The sequence below is a fragment of the Rhinichthys klamathensis genome, unplaced genomic scaffold, assembly GCF_029890125.1.
Source record: "Rhinichthys klamathensis goyatoka isolate OS25496 unplaced genomic scaffold, OSU_Roscu_1.1 h1tg000101l_1, whole genome shotgun sequence".
Classification (NCBI taxonomy): Eukaryota; Metazoa; Chordata; class Actinopteri; order Cypriniformes; family Leuciscidae; genus Rhinichthys; species Rhinichthys klamathensis.
The window spans coordinates 27408-47629 of record NW_026606640.1 but is presented as its reverse complement, the minus strand read 5'-3'; the positions used below and the strand labels follow the sequence as shown (position 1 = coordinate 47629).

Here is a 20222-nt window from a genome sequence, read left to right as displayed (position 1 = left end):
TACATTATTCTGGAAAAAGCGGGAAAATATTTTTTATTAATAATACGAATTTATTTATAATATTTATAAACGTTTTATTTTTCCGCTCTTATCGACACCTTTAATTCGGCAGTGGCCTAAAGCTACAATGCGACAGAAAATCTTCCGTTAACACAACCAATCAGCTGGCGTTACTTTTAAGTGAGAAGTTCGCCCGAAGTGGGCAGGCATCAGCTCCTTAAACACAGAAGCCAGAATCTGCTCTTATGTGCAGGTAAATCCCGCCTCTTCTGCATTAGTTCACTCACTGTAGATTCCAGATCGACGGGAGTTTTAAATAGCCTATAACCTTCCTTCCCATCAGCCTGGTTTTCATCTCTCCTTTACAGGGGCTGTAAATCGGGCAATCAAAACTGTAATGGGAATTCCTACAATGCTTCAGATAAACAAACAAGACTAACCTCGTCAATAGTTTTGTGCTTTCATCTCCATTTAACTCTTTATTTCTTCTTCAAATAAATAAATATTCCCTTACAAAAAAATAGTCTATGGTAAATATAGTTTTATCTAAAAAATATTGTTACAACAACAAAACCAAAGGGGAAAAAGGAAACTTGATCAAATATAGGCCTACTACCATTCAAAAGTTTGGAGTGAGCTATTTCAAATAAATGCTGTTCTTTTGCGCTTTCTATTCATCCAAGAATCCTGAAAAAGTTTGCTCAAAAATATTAAGCAATAAGCAGCACAATTGTTTTCAACATAAGAAATGTTCCTTGAGCAACAATTAAGCATAGGCTATTAGAATGATCTCTGGAGGATCATGTGACACTGAAGACTGGAGTAATGATGCTGAAAATTCGACTTTTCCCTCACAGGAATACATTTTATTAATTTAAAATGAATATAGAAATTAGTTCTATAAAACTGTAATATTTCACAATATTACTGTTTTTACTGTATTTTTGAGCAAATAAATGCAGCCTTGGTGAGGACTTTTTGACTTTTGAACAGTGTATTTAGGCATAGGCTACATGAAATTTAACCAAATAAAGGACATTATTAACCCTTTGATGCACAACATGGGTCTAAATAGACCCGACTGAGTTTTCATTTTCTGTATCTTTGCAAGAAATTAATTTCATCATTCAGTATTTCAGGTATTCCTCAATTAACTTGTTTTAGATCATTACAAATCCTTATTTAAATTTTTCCTGTCTTACTTTTCGAATAAAAATCGTTTTTGTTTCACTACCCTTCTAATGCGCAACATGGGTCTAAAAAGACCCGTATTCATGTTTCTTTGCTGAATATTTGAAAGAAATGTATTTTATCATTTATTAATCCAGGTATTCATTAAATATCTTGTTTTTGATTTCCACAAATCATTATTTTTATTTTTCCTTTCTTACTTTATAAACAAACACGGTTTTTGTATTTCTACATCAATTTTACACACATGGGTCAAAAATGACCCATATAGGAACCTTTGATATTTATAAATAGTATAAATATATTTACTGCAGAAAACTATTCACCTGCCACACATTTCACAATTCAACACGGCTGCTTTTGTATATTTCATGCATGTAAGTTTTATTTAATACATTTTTTGTCACAGAAAATATTTGATATTTTGTGAAAGACAGATATAGCCTAAAATTTGAACATTTAGGCTAAGGTTACCTTGACCTTGAAATCCATTACTAGTGCAAAAGAGAAACATGTCCAATACTATTAGCTAGCTTGCGGTCGACATATTTTATTTATTTTACTTTATCTAATGTTAGCTAGGTCAACAAAATAAAAGTTGCAATAGAAAATTATATATACAAGTATATATTGGCGCTGTTGGGCAGAAACCTTACCTGGGCAGTACCTCCATATTAATTTTTATTTGTGGTCATAAATCAATGCTATCGGTCACATAAGCCGTCGTGTGGTGGCGTTCTGGTGCACTATGGCTGCTGTCGCATCATCCGGGTGGATGCTGCACATTGGTGGTGGGGAGATCCCCCTACAGGTGCACTACACTACAGTTCAATTTCAGTGTTATCGGTTATATGTGTGTTATGCGTGACAAAGTGGCCAACAAATTTCAAGTGTTACAGTAAATGTGTTGATCTAAACAACTGTGACAATGGTTATTTTAACAAAAAGTTTTCTTTATTCTTTTGTTTTATCACGCTTGCATAGATGGGTCATTTTAGACCCATGTGTGTAAACTTGATGTATTTACACAAAACCTAGGAAATATTCAAATATGAATTTGAGATAATTGAAAACAAGATATTTTGAATATTCATAAATCATGAAATTTATAGATCATGAAATATAAAATGCTCAAATAAAGTGATTTCAAAAGGTGAAACAAAAAAAATGCAGAGCAATGCATGAATAACATAGGAAATGAATACGGGTCTTTTTAGACCCATGTTGTGCATTAGAGGGGGTATCCATAGCTTGCGCATCAAATGGGGTTAAAAAAAACTGATGATGGAGATCCAATATTCATTTATTGTACAATATATATACTGTATATATATATAGTAATCTGGCCCTCGCTTTTGGCCTGAGATGCTGGGATAGGCTCTGGGCCTCCCACGGCCCTGCAGAGGAGAAGTGGTATGAAGAATAGATGTATGGATCTGTTGCATCTATGATATTTTGGAAGAAACAACTGCTACCATGGGGAATTAGAAAATCAAGCACAGTTTTGATGAGCACCAGTCCTATTTCAGCAGTTACTATGAAGGGCCTGTGTGGATACAGGTTAAAGTGCTTGACAGAGGTGAGTAACTGTGGTATATCACACTGTCATATCGAAAGTAAAAACTGTCATGTTTGATTGATTTTTAAAAAAAACTAACTACCGGTAACTCACTTTACAGGACTTACCACATTCTAGTGGTTAAGTCCCCATGATATCAACATTGGCTTTTAGTATGACTCTTAGCCTTTCTGTTATAGTGTGCTCCAAAACAATGACAAAATTTGCATTTAGAAGAAATAAGCTTTCAAAACTTACAGTCTCTCACTTCCGCCAATTTTGATGATGACATCACTCTGTACTTCAGCTTCTCATCAGATTTTCTGTCCAATCAAATGCTCTCTAGAATCTAAAGTGTCCCGCCCCCTACACTATAGACACTGAAGCTGCAGCTAAAATCGGTCACTTGTTCACACATTGACTATTTTCTACATAGTGAATGGCACATATAGTGCCCTATAGGGGATATGGAACGATTCAGACAGTGTAAATATGCTTTCCATTGGGGCGAATGAAGTCTGGTTTCACGTTAGTGTCACTTGAACCGCCGCAGCGCACACAGTCTGCTCCGGTGTGGTGAAGTGTTGAGTCCCAGGCTCCCAGCAAAGTGATAAGTCCCTGCTAGGACCCCAGTAGTATGCCTGATCTAGCTGTTCTCGCGATTCTTATAATCAATCAAACTTTAATTCAAGTAATAATCTTTTATTTTTATCTTATATAGTTAAAGTGAAAGAAATTGCATTTTTAGGTATGTTTTGTGACATTGTTCATTGTTATTAAGCAATAAGCCATAATAAGGCAGATCAGCAGCACTACAGAAGGCAACAGTGTCATTATTCAACTCAAGTCAGTTCAGTGTCCATTGTCAATGTTGCAAATTTGTGTCATTATCCAGCTATATTCAGTTAAAATGTTGTTCTCATTCGAACGTGTCAGTGCAGTTAAATCAGTAATATTATTACTGAATATTAATTGGTGTCATTTAAACCCCAACTTTGTAACTTTTAGTGAAGTCTTCTGACAATTGTCTCTCAAGTTGTCAGCATCAAATCTGAGACTGGGGTATATAATACTTTCATTTTTTATTGTATTTTTATTTTCAAGAAATGTTTTGGTTCAGCATGCATACTCACCTATACTATATACTGCAGTCAATGAAAAATGTTTATGCAGCAATGATAAATTAATGAATTTAAACAGATGTAAAGCCATTTGTCCTCTTAAAATAGCTGTTTGGGAGGGGTTGGGGAGGAGAGCATAACATTTCTGTGTTTAGTATGTTACACAACTACGCTTTCATTGAAACTAGTTTTTCACTTATTGTTCAACAGTTATGTACCAGGAAAGCAAAATGTAATAGGGACATAAATATGATCGATAGCTACACGTCTACCTTCTATAATTAGTCATAAGAGGATTAAAATAGCTGTTCAGCTGAGGCATTCAGAATACCCAGGAATTAAACTTGACTAACCATTGCTATCAGCTCTATTGGTCAACCCCTTTGCAGAGCTTGTCATGTAGCGTGTTGTCAAGAGGCCTCAAACATGTTCCATCATTGGCATAGTATCCACAGGATGCCACCTTTTTCCTAATCCTGATCAGACAAAGGATTAAATACCTAAGTTTCCCGCCAAACACCTAGTGGGACGAACCATTGCCATGGGGTGAAACCTTTCCCCATAACACTCACTGATTTCCACAGCCAAACATTGGCACATAAATATAACTAATGTTCATGAACTCATTCAGACACACAATAATCATAATACAAACATACATAACATACAACCAAAAACTCACACATTTAACTCCTCATAACACAAATGTCTCTCTCCATCTTGAAACATGGTACGTTCTGGCTATGCGCACTACCAGAACCCACCTCCATAACCCTGGATCAAAACAGGTAGATCATTCATGTGCTATAATCTGTACATGTGTACAATAAAGAAATAAAATAAAACAAACAATGGCTCTCAGTCATCAATCAAAACATTAACAAGTTAAACACTTAATGTTGGAATTGTACCTCCACATATTCATTATCAACATACTATACCTACTAAACTATTCCTGCAAACAGCACACCAAATAAATTCCAAATAGCACTAGGCTGGCACTCTAGTGATGATATCATTGACCAGGTTCATCATCACAGAGCTCTACTTTAGTCAATATTATTATGGCATGATTGGACCTTACAGTAATTCTACTATTTGCTTACACAAGAATTTGCTCATTAGTTACTGAAAAAAAACTAGTTTTATTCAACAAGTATATATTATTTAACATCACTGAAACAAACTAAATACATCAATTCATACCAACATCAGGTAGAATCAGGTAGAAATAGCTCTAAGGTTACAATTGTATGTTACACTTTTTACACTGTTGCACTGTAAATGAACTGTAAAGGGCAGATCACACCATGAACGATTACTATAACCATACAGTTTTAATAATCATTCTAATTCTATGAGATCTAATTCGAATCTTGGTGTGTTCAGGCTTTAACTCTGTATTAAAACAGCACAACAATGATGTTTTTAAAATGATTCCAGTCCTTGATTCTCATTGGTCAATACAGCGTTCCAGCTATATTATTATTTTTTGCTTCATCTTCATGCGGAAAGATGCCAAATTTTAATGAATTAGCTTACTGAAATTTTGTGTACTTTTTTAACATGTTAACCATTAAGCAATAAGGAAATTAATGTTGTATTATGGATATCACAGCCAAAGGTGTTGAAGGTTGTGCGGCATGAAATTAATTTCTATAAAAGCAAGAAAAAGATCATAATTTCAATTTCAATTCTAATTCCTCTGCTTTATAGACCTTTTTTTTTTTTTTTTTTTTTTGCAATATTAACAAACAGAACAAGTCGATACATACAAGAAATATAAACAATCTTTCAAAACAAAAGAGAAATTATGGTTCAGAATACATTAAGAGAGGAAATGTGAAAGAAATTTAAATCTATTCAACAATAGTCTAAAAAGAAAAGGAGAGTAAGAGAAGAAAGAAAACAAAAAAGAAGAGGGCACAAAAAGAAAAACATGGCACAAATTCTGGATGTTTTCATTGCTTACTTGTTAACAGAAGTTGAAATTGTATTTAAATACATCTTCAATTCTTCTTTGAAAAAGCTAGTGGGGTTTACTTTTCATATATTTACATTTATGGATATGAAACTTTCCAATATATAAAAGAAGGTTTATACAAAAACATGCATTAATTAGATTCTTGTCTTTGACATAAAACCCAAAAAGAATGTGTCTATATGATAAAGAAAAGTTACAAAAAACCTTTTGGACAATCAGAGCATCAATATTGTTCCAGAAAGACCGAGTAAAAAGACATTCCCAAAACAAATGATCAACAGTTTCAGAGGAGGCTTCACAAAAAGAGCAGGAAGTATCAATATCATTTCTAAATTTCTTTAAAAAGTATTTAACTGGATAAAATCTTTGAATAATTTTATTGGATATTTCTTTAACTTTATTTGTTAGAAAGAATTTCTGAGGAAGTGACCAAATATATGACAATTTAATATCATCAAAAAGGTTATTCCAATAAGAAATGGAGGAAGGAATTGAAGAAAACAGGGTCCAAAAATAATGACCTAATTTTATAATTGGATTTATGTATTGAAAAACAAATAGAACCAACCACAGTGGATTCAGGGCTAGGGGGAGAGACAGAAGTCACTATGGCACTATTATTGTTTCTAAACAGCATTCAGATTTCCAAAGAGATGCCCTTTCTTTACTAGATACTGGGAATGGGCTCTATGCACGGCGGTATTTCCGGTGAAGGTCTAAGGATGCTGGATTACTTCCGCCGATCGTAGAGTCCAATGCTACACCGAGAATTTATATTGGTTTTTATACTCTATTGCTTTACTAAAGAAACGTTAGTCACAAAAACAGACAAAGCAGACACCCCTCATTTTGTTTATGCTTCTTTGTTTATTATATTAAATAAACATAACTATATATAAAATTACATCTAAACGTATTAAAGTTTCGTTTCAAAGACGAGAGGACAGTAAATTTTGAAGACTCTGCCATAATCCCGTTTTCCTCGGTTTTCCTCCGCTTTAAATCTCCCCAACCGGAAACTGAAGAGCAGCCTTGCGTCAACTGCGGAACTTATGCGTGCATATAGCCTATTGGTATCCTGAAACAAAATCGGAATAATTAAATAAATTACCTACACTATCAAATAGCTGGTTTACTAACATCACTCCATTATTGAACCAGTTTTCAAGAAATAAAGATTTCCTCTTATGAAGAATATTACAGTTGTTCCAAATTAAAAAATTGTGTGGCGAGAAATTATGCTTGTAAATAAGTTTCCAAGCCATAAGCATCTGCTGATGATAATTGGAAAGTTTGACAGTAAGTTTACTAATTGAATATTTGCACTTTAAAAGAAAATGTATACCTCCTAATTGAGAAAAATTATATCTTGGGATTATACTCCAAATAGAAGATTGATTGTGAAGGAAACGTTCAATTAGGTACTTTCCTGTTATCCGGACCCCACCATATACCATGGGCGGGGTTAGGGGTAGGCCATCGTCCCTGATTGGTCTTAACCCCAGTGACGGGTAGGTTTAGGGGCGGGGTTAGGGGTAGGCCATCGTGGGGTCCGGATAACAGGAAAGTACCTTAAATGAATTCATGTTTAAGGTATCGTTGCTTTATAGACCTTGTGCGCCACAGAAACGAGGGGGCCACCATCTTTAGAATATTGTCTTTGAACTTCCGTTTTTGCGGTCGCTCTGTATATTTCTATGGCATTGCTGTCCAGGAGTAACTAGCTTTTAAAGTGGATTTAGGCCTACTTAATGTAAAGTTAACTAAAGTTATCATGAGGATTGTAATGTTTAATGCAGATGTCTTAACAAATGTCAGTAGACCGGGAAGATTTTAAAACGAGCCGTTCATTCATAAATACGCGAGATCGGTGTGAAAATACAGTCCGAACGAGCACAGCGTTGAAAAGGGGCGGGGCTACATCGGTCCTGGAGGGCCACTATCCTACTATACAGAGTTTAGCTAGCCTGGTTAAAACCAGACCATTCTCAGTTGTAACTGAGTTATGGCAAAGGTCTGGCAAAGCGTCATCATTTCCAGAGGGGCGTCACCAACGGACGTCGCGTATAGACCTAAAACCAATCAGAGCGATGGAGATGACGTATGCAGAGCGGTGGAGAAACATCTCAGAGTGTTGTTCTTTGCTCGGTTTTTAACAAAAGGGAAACGTTCAAATCGCTTAAAACAGACGGGATAGCTGATTCGAACGAGTGATGTTCGACGGCGACATCCATGTAGGCTACAAAATCTGCTTCAAAATCCCAGCGCTGTCGTCATCGTGTAAAGCCTGCCCCAACGTTCTGATTGGTGCCGCGATTTCGACGGATTGGAAATGGGCTTGAATGAGCTCTTTGCCAGACTAACTTTCAGAACAAATCTAAATTTGCCGGAAGTTGTCTGGGTTTTCCCAGATTAAATAGATATATTTATGACTGTTGTATAATAAACGTATATAAATCCGATCTTCAATTCCCGCTGCAGATTTAATGGAGTGCACGTCACCGAAAGCAACAGATATTGCAGCGTTTTATTGATCATCAGCTAATTTCAAAATCAAGAGAGCGTTAACAGAACTGGTAAGATCGTTTCGTTTCTTTACTTTTAATGAAGATGATTGTGTGTTAAGCGTCTGCAACTTACTTACACTTTGATTTGCGATAACGTTTGCGGCGCGTTGGCTTGATGAATAGACGCTCAGCTGCTCATCTGAGGTGATGCGTGTCGCAGTAGCGCCGTCATATCTGACTATAACATGACATATAGCCTATAACACGCTCTCACGCGTTTATTTTTTAGCATTTTTGGGAGGAGTAAAATTTAAAACATTTTCAACAACCAGATGCATTTACACTTGTCCAGTTTCGTCTGGAATGCAGCCAAGACCACCTCCTGATGTGGTTTGAGCAATCGGATTCAAATCCGTCTCGAATGCGTTTTGGAGGGCATTTACACCTGGTCTTTTGATGATCGGATAGCTATCCGATCACAGAAAACGCATGAAGTGGCCAGGTGTAAACTGCCCCTAGGACAATGGCCCAGGACTGAAGTTGCCCATCCCTGGTCTATAGGATGGAAATTTTGAGAGAACAAATAGGCCCAATATTTAGGTGAAAATAACAGAGTAAAATGGAAGCTTTAGCGTTAAGTTCTGCCAGGAAGACTCAATTGCTACGTCACTTATTACCTTCTCATCTATCCAATCGTGTCTAATACTTGCGGTATAAAAGACCAGTACTTACACATGTTTGAGTTCGCAGATGCTGACGCTTTCATTCACCTCCATCCTCCCCACCACCACCAGGATGGTCCCTTCCCCTCCATCCTCCCCACCACCACCAGGATGGTCCCTGACCTCACAGGGGGTCGGCTGCGCCCCTGCCTTCGTCTTCAGGCAGGAAATGCAGAGTCCGGACCCTCGGATTGCGAGCTATGGACGGGGCCTACGCCAAAGAACTTTATTGCTTGCTGGGCTATCAATAAATGTATTTATTGTTACAGTATTTATTCTCCCGAGTCTTTCTGGTAGAACTAAACTCTTGGCATGACCTTGATCAATTAAGCATCAAACTTGTCAAAGAAGTTTGCCCATGACTCATAAAAACAAACTTGCCCTTGACTCATAAAACATTGAGAACTGTGAATGAATAAATAAGAACAGTAAACCATCTGTTGGAAGTAAATTAATGACTGCAGTCTGCAGCAATCAATAGATTCCAAAAGCATAATTAAATAGATATATTTATGACTGTTGTATAATAAACCGGTGAATGCTTTGGCAAGGAGATTAAAAGAAGTAGTGCTGGAAGGGGCGAGTAAGTAATCTTTATTGTGCTCAAACAAGGAAAAAGAATAAATTATATTTCTCGTTACAGGAAGAGCTTTTGTCATATCCAAGAAACTGACTCCATGTTTATGGCCTGTTTTTTGAAGACCCAACCTAATGGTAAACTTGAGACTGAGGTCTGATTGTAAATGTGGAATAGTGCACATGGTGTGCATGGACTAAAACATATTCAAGCAAGCCAATAAAACCTTCTTTGAAAATTAGCTGCTGAATATTGTCACTTTATTTTTCTAAATATTTTCACTCATACACATCACATGGAGTTTGAATTTTACGGTTTCAGTTTGCTCCGTCTTCTCTTGTTTAGTTTGTTGTCATTGGATGTTAATTTGATCACTCATTGTGTTCAGCTGTGCACGTATCACATACTTAAGTTTATGCTTTGTTGTTTTTCATTGCCAGGTATTGTTTTTGTCAAGCCTTGGTTGTGGATGCTTATCTTTATTTGGATCATTGTGGATTTATTACAGCCTGTTTGGATTTATCATCTTCGTTGTGCTCGTGTGTACTAGCCATGTACCCATGACAAATAGCTGTGTCTTAAATACTGTAATTTTGTAATATGCTAATTATTGAAAATGAGCATCCTGATATCATGACTTGAACCTGCATATGGGCACTTGATGTGACCTGCTTTCACTGCATTGGTCACAATTACTGTATTCACACAAAGAAATGTTGCTCAAATAACACTAAGGACGAAACGTTCCAGCCTTTTCTTTTAATCATCTTTGCATAATGGACAAAAAATAAGTATATCCTGAATAATCAATCATGCTGACAAGCCAACATTTATTTAACCTTAACATCCTCTAGAGGAAAGAAACTATGCATGCAGCATCAATATGTCAATTTGAGTTAAAGCGAAACAGATAAGTGTGGTGAGTTTTTTTCTTTGTTTCTTTGACATGCTTTCAATAAAGAGTATGTTGATATTTTGTTAATGTAATGAGACTTGGCATAGTCACAAAGCAGGGCATTGTTAAGTAACAGTGTTGTTAACTTTTACTATAAAGGAAGTTCAAAGCTACTATAATGAAGTATTTTATAATAAATAAAACCATGTTGCACAACCTAGATGCACAAAAAGCTATTGTCCAAAGTCACCCAAGTTGCTCTTTCTTTAAAGATACACCCACACACCCAAAACTGTTATTACAGAGAAATCTCAGAATACGACTGACTGGCAGCTTTGTTGTGTATCAGCAGACACTTAATACATGAAGTTTTTTAATTTAGAGAGATTGATAAAAGGATGGACGGATGTGATATAAATGCTTTTCCCAGGAGCATGAAAGTTTGCACATAGTACTTTAGTTTAGAAAAACAAATGTGGAAAGCTTCTTCCTTGTTCATTCTCAGCAGTAAATATGCAACCACCCAATTTAGATGCTTGCAGCTTGAGTGTTGTCATACATTATTGTGAATGAGACCTGAGGCATTTGAAGGCTCCTGAATTATGTGATCCATATGATGACATTTTAAATGACCATTAAACTCGGTTTGTCTTACAATTGTATTGTGGCTCAGATAAATAGAAAGTAGAAATCTTTTGTAACATTATAAATGTCTTTACTGTCACTTCAAATCAACTTAATGCATCATTGTTGAATAGAATTATTAATTTTTATTTTAAAAAAAAGATCTTACATACCCCTACTTGTAAATGGTAAAGTATGATGGTTTCCACAATAATAAGAAAGCACAACATCGTTTTCAACAGTGATAATAAGAAATGTTTCTTGAGCTGCAAATCAGCATATTAGAATGATTTCTGAAGGATCATGTGACACTGAAGATCATGTTTCCTTGAAAATATAATGTTCCAGCAAGTCTGCTTGATCAATTAACAAAGAAGCATGTCAATATTAAAAAGGAAAATATGATTTTTTTTTTTTTTTTTATCAAAGTAATCTGTTGCAACATATTATCGGCCTCCTGAAAGCTAAACAAAACTAAAAAAAAAAAATCTGGTGGAAGTTAAAGGCATTTTTTTTATCAACACAGAAAGAAAGAAAAACAAGCATTGACTATTGATTATTCTTTTTTTAAGTTAGTCTCATTAATGAAACAAAGGCACTTTGTCACAACGTCTTTTAAATCTATTTGCAAATCGAATGCAAATGTGCACATCTCAGCTATTAGCTATTATGAGCAGAAGTGTCTTGATTATATTGACCAATCAACAAAATATCTTTTAGGTCATGCTCATATTCACATGGCAAGAAAAATAAATGTATTGTAGTGAAAAATATATAAAATTATGCTTTAATGTACTATTACTGTTTTTAACATGACAAAAAAAAAATGAATTAAGCAACATAAATTGGAAAACTATTTCAGTCGTATTTTAGAAATATTTTGGCAACTTTTATAAGGGACTTTCTTTAGGGTATTTTCCAAGTGGTCATATTGTTCATTACTGCAGCTGGCTCCAGATCAAGTCTGTGGACACATATTTTCTCTCGTTTTGCCCCGGTTCAGTGGGTGGTGCATGAAAAGCACGTGTTTTGGTGCCTTCATCCGGACAGGCAAAACGTGCGCTTGGGCTCCTTTTCCAGGTGATGATGTGTGCATGCATGAGGCATGACAAACCCTCACTGCTGATGACCTTGAGATGATTCTGCTGAGGAGTTTTGGCGGTTCTTCAAGGCCAGTGTGACGCCAGCAGCTTCAGATCAATGTTCCAGCTGTCTGCCCTCTCATCACCCTCAGTTTGAAGACACACCTGTGAGCCCCACTTAGCCTGCCCACCCCCACAAAACCACCAGGTCATCATGGGAAAATTACTAAAGGATGACAGGCCTGAATGAACTGCTCACTTTGGTTGTTTTGATGAAAAGTCATTATTCCTTACAGGAAAAGTACTCCTTAAACCGCTAAGACTAAGTTAGTCATCCAATCTTTTTCTTTAAGACTGTTCTTAAATGTTTTAAGTCAGGTACATAAAAATGTAGATAGGTTTTAATTTGATACTGAAAAGTAAGACTGATTACCCCTGACTAACTGCTAGTTGGCCATAGTTCTTAAAGGGATAGTACACCCAAAAATTCAAATTCATTCTTTCAATTCACCCTCATGTCGTTCTAAATCCGTAAGACTTTTGTTCACCTTCTGAACACAAATGAAGATCTTTTGATGAAATCTGAGAGATTTCTGTCCCTCCATTGACAGCTTCGCAAATACCACTTTGATGCTTTAAAAAGTTCATAAAGAGATCGTAAAGCTAATCCACATGAATTGAGTGGTTTAGTCCAAATTTTCTGAAAAGACTCAATCGCTTTATATGATAAACAGATTTAATTTAGGCTTTTATCCGCATATAAACATTGTTCAGCGAACATAAACACAAGCTCAACCAAACCTGCTTGACTTGGAAGAACAAACCTCTTGCGGAAGCTCAAACGTGCTGCGTACACGAGAATGAACCTCGTTGAACCGAACATGCTTGACCTTCTGTTTACACAACTGATGTGAGAGTTGATGAATTTTTATGAAAAGCCTAAATTCAATCATATAAAGCGATCGTGTCTCTTCAGACAATTTGGACTAAGCCGCTCAATTCATATCAGGATTAGTTTTATGATCTCTTTATGAACTTTTTGAAGCGTCAAAGTGGTAGGGACAGAAAGCTCTCAGATTTTAGCAAAAACATATTAATTTGTGATATTTTAAAATCAACGATTTAAAACAACTACTGAGATCTTCTCAGATCTCGCACATGCATCATGGCGCTCTCGTGAACTCATGTCAGAGGCATAGACAGTAAAAGAAAGGTCAGAGGCCCACACGGAAGAAAATTAATCGTTGAATAAAGTCGTTATTTTAGTTTTTTGGGTTCTTTTGCGCACAAAAAGTATTCCCGTTGCTTGATAACTTAAAGGTTGAGCCACTGTAGTCACTTAGACCAGTGGTTCCCAACCTTTTTTTGTCTGGGACCCCCTTTTTCCCAAGAAAATATTTTAGGGCCCCCCTTCACATTTAATGATATTATCGCTCTTGTAAGCTCGCAGCAAGGATGACAAAATATGTTGTTTTCAAACAAACGGTATGTTTACTATAACCAGATATGTTTATGCACAAATAATAGCCTATAATATTGAAAATACAATGACAAAAACATCAGTAGGCCCTTTGTAATTTAAAAACGTAAGCCTAGGAGAAGCCTATATTGGCCCTATTTAAAAATACCAAAACAAAAATATTCACAGTGGTGTGTAGGTAAAAAAAAGAAAGAATATAGGCTATTACTAAATGACTGCTGTCTCAATACTTAGTTATTTGTGAGGCTTTATTTTTTACGCTTTTGGCGCTATAGCCAAAAGCGTCTTAATAATGTTATCTATTCAATAATGCGTCTTTCGGAAGAACATTGTAGCCGGAACTACTTCTCTCTGTGTACGTCTCATAGACAGTAAAAGAAATGGACACAGCGACCCAGTTGATTTCAACGGAGAGAGTTGAAGCCCAACATGGGCACTCACTTCCTGATAGCCAAGCGTTCTGCGCAGGCTCAAACTGAGCTTGACGACGTAGTTGTCACGTGAGCAACCGTTCTGACCTTCTAGTAGCTGTGCCGGGACAAATCTGAATTGAAATCTGAAACAAATCTGTTGTTGAAATATTTTGTCCCGTTGCTTTATGAACTCTCTATCTATGGGCTTCTCCCTTGACTTTATGCCTCCATGTCCACCCGATTGCCTCATAGACAGTAAACGATTGCCTACGAGCTTCTACTTCTGTCTATACGGTAATTTCTCTACTGTGCGACAGAGCGTCCCGTGGTTATGACGCAATCGTTAGCCTATTTTTACAAGAATGGCTTCTACGGGGCTATAACGTAAGATACAAAGTAATGGAGCCTTTTATACATTGTCGTGTTTCTTTAGAAATAAATAATGGACAAATGGAGTCTTTGGACGCCTCAGATGTAAAGTTATTCGCTGTCAAAGTGATGCCAAAATGAATGGGAGTCAATGGGATGCTAACAGCAGGTGATAGCCAGCTACAATGGCGGCCTCCGGAGGCAGCTTCAACTTCCGGCAGATGGATTACCCCCTTGGTACGTCTATGACGAGTCACGCAGGTACTGGGCTACTCCGCAGCGGCAGCGATCCAAACCAGTGTAAAATAGTCCCAATGTAAACACTTATTAGGTGTACCATAGTGGTTCAGGATAAGACAAAAACACGGATTGAAAATGGATTCATGAAGAACTCGCTCATTAAAGTTAAGGACTTTTATTTAATGCTCATTGCTCAAAACATTTCAAAATATGACGCGACCCCCTACAGAGCTCGCTGAGGCGCCCTTGTGGGCCGCGACCCCCCTGTTGGGAACCGATGACTTTTTTACGCGCGTCAATTTCGCTCTTGACGCGCGAATGGATTCAAAGTGGTCAAGCGTATAACTAGACGCGGTAGGCGCGAATTTGACGCGCTATTCGCGTCCGGTGTGAACGTAGCATGTAACGATGTCTTTACTAACTTTTCTGGGCCGGCAGATGCAATTAAATAGAAGCCTAAAGGAGTGAGCCAGCTCTCAGAGTTCATCAACAATATCTTAATTTGTGTTCCGAAGATGAAAAGTCATTTTTTTTCGAGAGTGAGTAATTAGGCTACTGACAGATTTTTCATTTTTGGGTGAACTAACCCTTTAAATGAATTGCTATGTTTAACCCTATTTTGTTTACAGTCTATCTATGGTTTAGTGATTAGATAGATAGATAGATAGATAGATAGATAGATAGATAGATAGATAGATAGATAGATAGATAGATAGATAGATAGATAGATAGATAGATAGATAGATAGATAGATAGATAGATAGAAGATAGATAGGCTAGTGTTGTTTGTTTTCTTGTAAGTAATAAACTTCAGCACAGACAACAATGACGTTTTATCATTGACAAAATTGTGTCATAAATTTCCCCACATTGGTTTGAAGACAACACTGACGTTTCATTCCTGACAAATTATTGTCATCCTAACTTCTCTCACTCTTTCGCACGTGCCCGCAGGCGCATAAGCGTTTTTTTTTTTTTTGCTTATCAGATTTCTCTTTCACACTCACTCAATTCACGTGAGATAGGCTAAACAACACGCCCATGGCTTTCGGCTAGGCTATAAATGATGAGGATGCTGGTGATGTTGAAAGAGAACAAGGAAGGAGAGATTTCTTACTGTGATCTCGTTCATCATAGAGCTATGAGTGACCCTCGCTTTCCTGTCGATGTCCGTCTTATCGGAGTAATGAAAAAGGACAAGTCCAAAGTAAGAATATGATGTATTCGTAGGATAACTTTAAATACTGGCAACGCTATTGAATGCAGCGTATGATTATAATTGTTTGTTTGATTTGTTACAGAAATACATGACATCTGTGCTATGGTCAGACCAGAGTGAGCTGATAGTGTACCGATCCCTCCGAGACTTCAAAACGCTCCATGTACGTTTTACAGTCAACTACTTGGCACAAATCCTTACTAGAAGTGAAAAATTCGTTATTTAATTTACATTTCTTTTCAACAGAGGCAATTAAAAAAGAAGTTTCCGGTAGAAAACCAATTTCGGAAAGAGGATAGAGTGCTACCCAGATTTGGAGGTATGATTAACAGCTTTTTAGGTGATTAAAATGTACATAATGTTGAAACATCTAATGCAATTTTTTGGTAACACTTTATTTTACAGTGTCCTTGTTACATATGTTACATTACTTTAGTACTACTAACCCTTTAGTAAGTAGCCTACATGTAGTTACTTAATATTACTCTGTAACAATGACACCTTAAAATAAAGTGTAACCCATTTTTTGTAACCCATTAAGCCTGACCTATAAAAGAATACATAAAGTAGTAACACATTCCTGTATTTACATACTTTACATATAGATGCTCACATTGCGCAAAGCCTTTCAAATAATCGTTCTTATAATAATCATTATAATATTTTATGTTGGAGAGAAACATATGTATTTGTTTTGTTGTTCATTGAGGTTTCTGTTGTTTACAGCTGGGTGCATAATGCCATCGTTTCAGTTGAAAGCTCTGGCTAAGTCAGTGTCCCGTCTGAGGAATCTGGAGAGCTACTGTTCCAACCTGTTGCAGTGTGACACGACTGTGTCACATTCCACAGAAGTCATTCAGTTTTTCCTGCCAAATGAGCAGGAGCTTCTACCAGAATATACCCAAAACAGGTAGGCCATGTAGATTATTTCCCTGCAGCATATAAGTAGGTAACTGCAGCATTTCCAAGAATATGTACACAGTATAGCTCACTTCATATTTCTGGTCTGTTTTGATTGGCAGAATGTGTTTGTGCTGTAATTGTCTGTTAAAGCTGCTCTTTTCCCCCTGCAGTTTGATGATTCTGCAATCAAACAGCATCCCCACTGTCAACAGAGGACCTGACTTGGCAAATAAACGTCTGAGCAATGGCAATGTGACCCAGCCTTTTGTGTCCAAGACATATCGATGTGTGGCTCCGTATGAGACTAAAGATACAAAGAACAAGCCCTTTAAAGTAGCTGTGGATGAAAGACTGGATGTGCTCATCAAAGACAAAGCAGGTATGTCTCTTCTCCCTTAAGAAAGTGAACTAAAGTTCATAGTGCAGATCCTTACAGCTTCTTAATATATGTATGTGGTGTGATCAGGTTGGTGGCTTGTCGAGAATGAGGATAAACGTCTAGCTTGGTTTCCTGCTCCTTACCTGGAATTATGTGATGAGGAGGAAGAGGACGAGGATGAGTTTGACTCACCTACTTTTGAAAGTAAGATACAGCTGTTACATAAACGTTCTTTCGTATTGAATCTCCAAAGATAACCTTGCTAGCTGAACATTTTTTCGTTCCCCTAGTGTCTCTGTACTGCGCAACAAGAAGTTACACATCTAAAAAAGAGGACGAGCTCTCTCTGAGCATTGGCGCTATTGTGGAGGTGTTACAGAGGTCTGATAATGGCTGGTGGCTTGTTAGGTAATTGAAGTTGTTTGCTCCAATTGCACTGACATTCAGAGAATGATAGGAATTATTTTAAAATGGATGTACAGTATCAATAGACACAATGTACAGGTATGTGGAAGATTATTATCTGATTGGCCATTTGCCACATTCTGCAAAATGGCTGCTAAATTATATGATTGACTTGCCCTAGCAACTAATTTCCTACATAGCATGTCTTTTGTTTGGTTCTGACATCTTATGCAAACTTAAATCTATATTTCATATCCATTTATCAATTTATTTGGCAAGAAGCTTTGCAATAAGCATAATATACAGTCAGTCGGCCATTATTTAAAAAAAAAATACAGTTATAAATACATAAATATTAATATAATTTGAAAATGGTTTTCTCTTTTAATATATTTTTTAAATGTAATTTATTTCTGTGATGGTAAAACTACATGCCATTTCTTCATTTTTACATGATCCTATAGAAATCGTTCCAATGTGTTGAGTTTTGACCAGTAGTGAGTAGATAGATAGATAGATAGATAGATAGATAGATAGATAGAGTCATAACTTCTCCCAAAACTAATATTTAAATCTCTAAATGCATAAATTATTATTTCTAAATGTATATGATGTGTCTGTCCCATACAAAACTTAACCTTAAGCTTGTATTCCCTGTGCAGATACAACAGAAAGGCAGGCTATGTGCCCTCCATGTACCTGAAGCTCTACAGCAGCCCCAGCTTTGGCCTTCAGACTCTTCAAAGGAAACTTCACAGCTCTGCTATCAACCTGTCCGCCAACAACTCTTTAAAAGTGGAGCCTCGGGTTCACTCACGAAACAGAATGAATAGTTTCCTCAGCTCCAGCTCTCTGGAAATGCTATCAGAGCCCCAGAGCCAGAACAGCAATCCGGGACAGCACGAGGAGTCTGGCAGCTTCAGCGATGATGGAACCGACTTCAGCTTCAGTTCCTCAGACACCACCTCCGTGAGCCCAAGCATGTCCAGCTCAGAGGGGGAAGAGGGCCTGAGACAGCAGGATAAAGAGCCAGACAGCATTGATAGTGGTATGTCCAGTGGCCAGTCCAGCCCCATCAGCTCAGACACTGGCCACCCTATGAAAGGAGTGGGAGCTCCCAGGATACCACCCCGACCACAAACTCAGGAGATCCTACGCCGCTGCACGACCTACACCCGTAAAGTTGCTCTGGCAACATCTGCACGCCTTGCCCCTGAAAGATAAATCCTGGTAGATGGAGGTAGACCTTGAAAGGAGTGAGAGAGCGTATGGGTGCAAATGATAATGAGAGACTTTATACCTATTTTTCGTCACCTTTGAGTCTTAACGTAAAACAACAATATTAATCTGGGTCCATTATAATCTCCTTGTGATCATTTTTGGAGCTATATTAATTATATCTCAAATGAATCATTTGTATTCTACATAACCTGTTATGGTAGTTACAGTGTACATATTTAAAGGAATGTTTTTTCAGTATATATATATATTTTTTCATTAACCTTATATTCAGACTGTTATATTTTTGTCTTGAAGTTAATAGTATTCCATACTGGAAAAAAATTGTTGGACCTTTGCTTGTATACTTGCATATGTTTCAATAAATGTTTTGACTGCATTTTAATGATTCTGATGTCATGGGATGTTTCATTGAATGTGGTAATTTAATATATACAGACATATTCGCATGCACACACAAAGCATATACATATAGAAGTATATATAGAAAACTGTCAAACACAATACAGAAGCAAGCTCTAAAGATGTGAATCATTTCCAGACCATAAAACACGGATTGCTGCAGAAACTAGTGTAGAAAAGACGTGTAAAAAAATCGGCTCTGAGCATTAAGACTTGCAGTGTAAATGCAGCCTAAAGACTCCCACAGCACCTTCTTTGACAGCACTCAAACATTCCTTAAATAATGAGCTTCACATGAATCACCTGTGCACATTAATTTCATTAGGGAGCATCCATTCACATTAACCAAGGTGGTGTGTACGTTAAACATCTAGTCATCATCTCACTATGTTGCTTGGCTTTATACTGCAAGTCTAATTATATCACCATAAGGGTGTTGAGTTTGTCTTTCTGAAAATTCCACAGTGTAATTATGACGGTAAGCTAGACAAGTCAGCTACTGGTAATAAACTTTAAACATTAACATAGAAGTGCCGAAGATTTCTTTATAGTAAGCTGCATTTCCTTGCATGAAAAATTAAAACAGACATTCTCAGGAACAGTTTGTCACCTTTTATTGCTTGTTTGTTGATTATTACTAGATTCTAGAGATCTGTACGTGTTTAAGGACACTTGTGGTGACAAAGTCAAATTCTTCTGTCAATTTCCCCTTCATAGGCCTATCACCATTGCGTCAAGTCATCTTTAGTTATATAGCCTAGAGGTTTATGCAATACAGATTGTTTCAAAGCAGCTTTACAATGATAACAGGAAAATGATTCATTCATTTCGGCTGTACAGCAGCTCTAAAAGAAAATAGTATCAGCTGAAGTCAGTTCAGTGTTAATTCAGTTCCGTTGTAAAGATCATCAA

General features: G+C 36.9%; 1 protein-coding gene across 1 annotated transcript; it reads left to right on the top strand.

Moving 5' to 3' along the window:
- The first annotated feature begins 15845 nt into the window (after nucleotides 1–15845).
- Nucleotides 15846–19287, top strand: noxo1b (NADPH oxidase organizer 1b). Its single transcript, XM_056253021.1, has 8 exons — nucleotides 15846–15970; nucleotides 16065–16145; nucleotides 16229–16301; nucleotides 16709–16892; nucleotides 17056–17264; nucleotides 17352–17468; nucleotides 17555–17672; nucleotides 18332–19287. Exons 1-8 carry the CDS (start codon nucleotides 15905–15907, stop codon nucleotides 18891–18893), a joined length of 1410 nt encoding a protein of 469 aa, XP_056108996.1. The 5' UTR covers nucleotides 15846–15904; the 3' UTR covers nucleotides 18894–19287.
- The last annotated feature ends 935 nt before the right edge of the window (nucleotides 19288–20222 follow it).